This window comes from Myotis brandtii, unplaced genomic scaffold (genome assembly GCF_000412655.1).
Source record: "Myotis brandtii unplaced genomic scaffold, ASM41265v1 scaffold123, whole genome shotgun sequence".
NCBI classification, from domain to species: domain Eukaryota; kingdom Metazoa; phylum Chordata; class Mammalia; order Chiroptera; family Vespertilionidae; genus Myotis; species Myotis brandtii.
Genome location: NW_005354291.1, coordinates 9,952,686 through 9,957,991, shown reverse-complemented (window position 1 = coordinate 9,957,991; position 5,306 = coordinate 9,952,686). Strand labels below are relative to the sequence as shown.

At 38.4% G+C, this 5,306-nt stretch overlaps 1 protein-coding gene across 1 annotated transcript in view; it reads right to left on the bottom strand.

The window, feature by feature from the left end:
* ENPP1 (ectonucleotide pyrophosphatase/phosphodiesterase 1) overlaps positions 1 to 5,306 on the bottom strand; it is a gene marked incomplete at its 5' end in the record, with an annotated part of 61,060 nt that overhangs the window by 21,882 nt on the left and 33,872 nt on the right. Inside the window, 4 exons of the mRNA XM_005859118.2 lie at positions 921 to 993; positions 1,286 to 1,351; positions 3,146 to 3,255; positions 4,628 to 4,747. Coding sequence (XP_005859180.1) covers positions 921 to 993; positions 1,286 to 1,351; positions 3,146 to 3,255; positions 4,628 to 4,747 — 369 coding nt within the window. The remainder of the gene's footprint in view (positions 1 to 920; positions 994 to 1,285; positions 1,352 to 3,145; positions 3,256 to 4,627; positions 4,748 to 5,306) is intronic.

Genomic DNA, 5,306 nt, shown 5'->3' with positions numbered 1-5,306 from the left:
TGGCTCGGTGGAAAGAAATACTATGATGAACTGATTCACATTTAGCCTCAGACAAGACAGGTAACACAGGAAGGGCAAAATAACTGCTGACAATTACCAGTGAAAGAGCCCAAATTCCACACATGCTTCATCCTAAATCTTGGGAATGGTGTTAGCTGAACTGATTCGCTCTCCCTCCCTGGGTTCAAATGTTTCCTATGCTCCATGATACAAAATGATATGGCCACCCAGAAACTGAAAGCAGTATTCGAGGTTGTAAAGCACTGCACCAATTAGAAACATAGCCAGGAGTGGGCTAAGTTCCTAAGGGGGTCAGTTCAAATAAGATGTTACATTTATTAGAGAGATAGGGAACAGCCTTAGTCCATGAGCTGTTTCCCTATCTCTCACTTCCTAGTAACTGCTCAATGAAACAATGATTATTTGAAGCTCTCTATACTTTGGATAAAATCACCACTCCTTTGATGCCCCAGCTCTGTTGTAAGCATGGTCTGAGATGGTCAGAGAAATATTTCCTAAGGTGGAATGCCCATAGGAGGCTTCTTCTGCTATTTGACATATTACCCTACATTTTCCTAGAAAAGTGGAGTCTTACCCATTTACAAAATGTTTAAAGGGCACAAAGTTTTAGGCCAACGTAGGGGGATATGGAGTGGATAAAGGCTTTGGAATTGAAAATATTGAATTTAATTCATCATCAGTTCAATTTAGCACTGCAAACATAAAAAAAAACACAAAACAATCCGCCCAACTCTTATTTTGACTAAAGTGCATTCTGTGGTTTAGTAAAATTGTGCTTAATACTCACTCTTTCCAGAAAGCATGGAATCTTACAGAATAGTCTAGAAACCAACTTCAAATCAAGGTTCAGCTACCCATTACCAGGTTTAAGGAAGTAATCACTGATAAGAGGTACTTACTCCACTGCTGACTGGTCCATAGGCATGACCTGAAGAATCTGGTTCTTCTAAATACAGAGTGTAAAAGTGTGGTCTAAATCAAACAGTATCAAAATGTAATATTTTATGAACACATTGTACAACAGAATGAAAAGAATAATTCAACAATCGACAGTGAACAAAAATTATACAACACTGGGATAACGTTTCTAAACTTGCTGGGAAATAATTTGCAGGTTGCAAATTCTTCAAAATGTGACTGTAATAGCTCAACAAAGAATTCATTTGGGTATCAAACCTCATAGCTAATATCAAAGTTTTCTTGCAGTCTATTTTAAAATAATTGTATCATTTCTATAAGACAAAGGAGTATTTACAATACATACCTTTTATCTTTAGGAAGCTGTAGCCATTTAAGAACACCTAAAATTCTTTCTTCAAATGGTACTGAACTAAAATTAAGAATAAACAAAATGAAACAAACCTGGGACCATTGTTTAGGTTTAAAATATAAATGTTTTTCTTCACAAAATTGCATTAAGAAAGATTAAAACAATCTAATGCATCAATTGTGTCTGAAGCCATGTAAGAGTTTTATTTGGAAACTTAAATTTGTTTTCCCAAAAAAGGAACAAAAGTTAACCCATTGTACGCCATAAGCGTCTTAGATGCAGGTGGCGGACCTTCCCCACACACCATGTGCGTCTATAAAAAAATAAATGTTTGCCCTAAGTGGCAGCCCTGACCAACTTTAAAATCATTTTTCGTGAAAATTTTCAGCTGAAAATATTCAAGAACACCTGAATTGTGAGTAATATATTTATTTTTATAATGTTCATTGCAAATTGATTTTTTAAATTAAATTCAAAATATCGTGGCATGTGGGGGTGGTTTTCGTTTTGGACGCATGGCAGTTAACTGGTAAGTTTTTCACAAATGAAAGTTGTCATTGGGCTTAAAAATATGCTTCCTAAACTCTACTTGAGGATATTTCTCCTATACCTGAGAATAGCAATTGCTACCATATGAAAAACCCATGTGTCAGTACACTCTTCAAAGGCACCTCATGAGGACTCACTTATTGATGACTCAGTAAAAGAAGGAAGTAGGCAGCTGATGAACAGCTAGTTCCCTGAGCAACATTTCTTCAGCAGAATTAATGACACCTTCCTCCAGGCACAGGATTTTGTTTACAAAACTCCACTAAAGTGTGTGCTTGCCCAAACCCATTACAGTTGCATGAGTTGTATTCTCTATTAGACTTTGAGAAGCCAGAGAACATATATGACTAATCTTTGAATCCCCCATGCCTGGTCTAGTGAATGGCAATAAAATCTCAATTACCATCCATGGAATGAAAATAATCTTCTATTATATAAAAGCCCAGTGACCCTTACGACAGAACGACCAGAACGACCGGTCGCTATGACATGCACTGACCACCAGGGGGCAGACGCTCAGTGCAGGTGCTGCCCCCTGGTGGTCAGTGCCCTCCCATAGGAGAAGTGCCGCTCAGCCAGAAGCTGGCCTCTCCTGCCTCCGCAGCAGCACTAAGGAGCGGCAAGCCAAGTGGTAAGGAACAAGCAGGAGGGCAGTTAGGAGTGAGCAGGTGGGCTATGTAAGGAGTGAGCAGGTGGGCGGTTAGGAGCAAGCAGGTGGGTGGTTAGGAGCCAGCAGTCCCGGATTGCGAGAGGGCACAGGCTGGGCTGAGGGGCCCCCTGCCCCATGCACAAATTTCATGCAAGGGGCCTCAAGTGGTAAATAATAAGGTGGGAAGAGGCACTGCACTATGCTCAAATGAAACATAGAGAATTAACAATGGCATAAGATCACCAAAGAAGCCCGACTGGTGTCGCTCAGTGGTTAAGCATTGCCCTATGAACTAGGAGGTCACAGTTCAATTGGTTCAATTTCGGTCAGTGCACATGCCTGGACCCCTGTAAGGAATGTGCAGGAGGCAGCCAATAAATGATTCTCTCTCATCATTGATGTTCTATCTCTTTCTCCTTTCCCTTCCTCTCTGAAATCAATATTCCTTTCTCTTTCTTCCTTCCCTTCTCTTCCCTTCCCTTCCCTTTCCTCCTCTCCTCTCCTCTCCTCTCCTCTCCTCTCCTCTCCTCTTCTCTCTCTCTCTCTCTCTCTCTTTCTTTCTTTCTTTCTTTCTTTCTTTCTTTCTTTCTTCTTTCTTTCTTTCTTTTAAATGTGATTCTATGTTATAGTCCTAGAAAAAGTACATCTACACATACCCATTATATATTTTATAGATGTCTGGGAAAATTCCATTAATTTCCACATCTGAGCCTGGCCAAAAATATGTGGCAGTCCTCAGGCCTTGATATTTCGCTGTGAGCCAAATCTGGAAAAGATCACAAAGAAAAGTTAGGAGATTATGTAAATACTAGAGGCCCAGTGCATGAAATTTGTGCACGGAGGAGGGGGTCCCTCAGCCTGGCCTATACCCTCTCACAATCCAGGACAGCTGGCTCCTAATCACTCACCTGCTTGCCTGCCTGATGGCCCCTAATCTCTCTGCCTGCCTGCCTGATCACCCCTAACCGCTCTCCCCTGCCAGCCTGATCGCCACTAACCACTCTCTGCCAGCCTGATCGCCCCTAACCGCCTCTGCCTGGGCCCCTGCCACCGTGGCTTTGTCTGGAAGGACATCTGGAAGGATGTCCGGTCTAATTAGCATATTACCCTTTTATTAGTATAGATTGATTTCTTAGGAAAACATGTGTTTATGTAACACCAATGCATTCTTCTCAAGTGCTAGGATGTTTTCAAGGTTAATAAGATCCAGCAGTTAGATTTTAAAATAATAATGTAATATGACTCTGAACAGCAGCAAAAATAAATTAAATAATTAGAGACTAAATTAACCTAAAAAATATGGGCATAAGTCAGTTGGCAACTACTGCAACTTTTAGAGCCTTACCCCTACTTAACAGGTTCCTCTTGAAAAAAAGAAAAATTCACAAATATGTATGTCCAATTTATCAACATTTTAACTTATATAACTAATATTTATAAAGCATCTATTATTGCCAATTACAGTTCTAAATCGTAGTCCAATAAGTATCCTAGATTATTAATTTAAATAACCCTCAAAAAACCCGATAAGCTACTTAACAGTATTATCTACAGTATAGACATGAGAAAACTAAGGCCCAGAAAAAATAATTTGCCCAAAGTCACAGAGCTTTAATATCAGCGCTAAAATTTGAATTTTATAACCTATAAATTACACATCATGCTCTTTTTCCAAGAGGATTACTAAGACTATCCAAATAGACCCTATAGAAATATCGTAACAATTTCAAAAAATAGAAAGATACATCTAAATCACAATCAGAGAGAATAATCTAAGTTAGCATATGCAAAAGAAGTCAAAGTTTACCTCCTTCAGAAATAATTAGCTTTGTGTAGATCAAAATATTACCTCCCATTTACCTACTGCCATATGCTACTAATACAAGAAGATAGAATCAAGCAGAAAGAAAAATGGCCTAGAATAACCCAAGCCCAATTCTGAAATAAATTACTACTCTCATTATACAATGACCCAAACTGCATTTAGGATTATCAGCATTCATCTACAAAAGGATGGCCATAGACATAGTAAATGAAGCAGATTATTAAGAGCGCCAGGGAATCTGGTATTTTACTCTGATTGTAAGAGATGAGAATAACAAAAGAAACGGCTTTAGTCGATAAAACAAACAACTTACTGGTTCTCCTTTGTACCACTCAGGATTAAATTTCTCTCTACTTTTAAGTGCAAAGGAAGCATTCATTTTTGGATCGTACATTTTATTATCAATTATGCCATGGGATTCTGGATAAAGACCCTAAAAAATATAAAATGCAGGTTTTATGCAAGTAATGAGTGTTTCAATGTTAAAGTCACTGAACAGTTTCATCAAAGAAAAAGAGGTTACTGAAGCTATAAGAAACTTAACACAGTTTAAAGAGGGAAAAACAAAACAATAAGTTTTATCAAAATACAACCAACCACTCAAAATGTTATGTAGTATTTGTGTTTTTCATTATGTAAAAGGAAGTAATAAGTTAGCAATGCTACGAATGAGGGGCTATATAAATAGGCAGCCTCCCAAATTGTGAAAAAAAAAAGTACTATGCTATCTTTTTGCATTGCTGAGAAAGGCATTTCTGCAGAACAAACTTTTTTGGTTGGGATCCATACAAGGTAAAGTATTAATTTTCTGGCTTCAAGGCCAAATGAATTCTACTTTTTATTTTCCTGGATTCAAATTAAATCTGGAAACTTTGAAACAAAAACAGGACTGTAATCCTATCCAGAGTGAGGCAGAGTGATTTTCTCAAACTCATCCATCAAGATGATTGATTGGCCATGGACACAAACAGCAGAGTGGTGAAGGCCAGGGG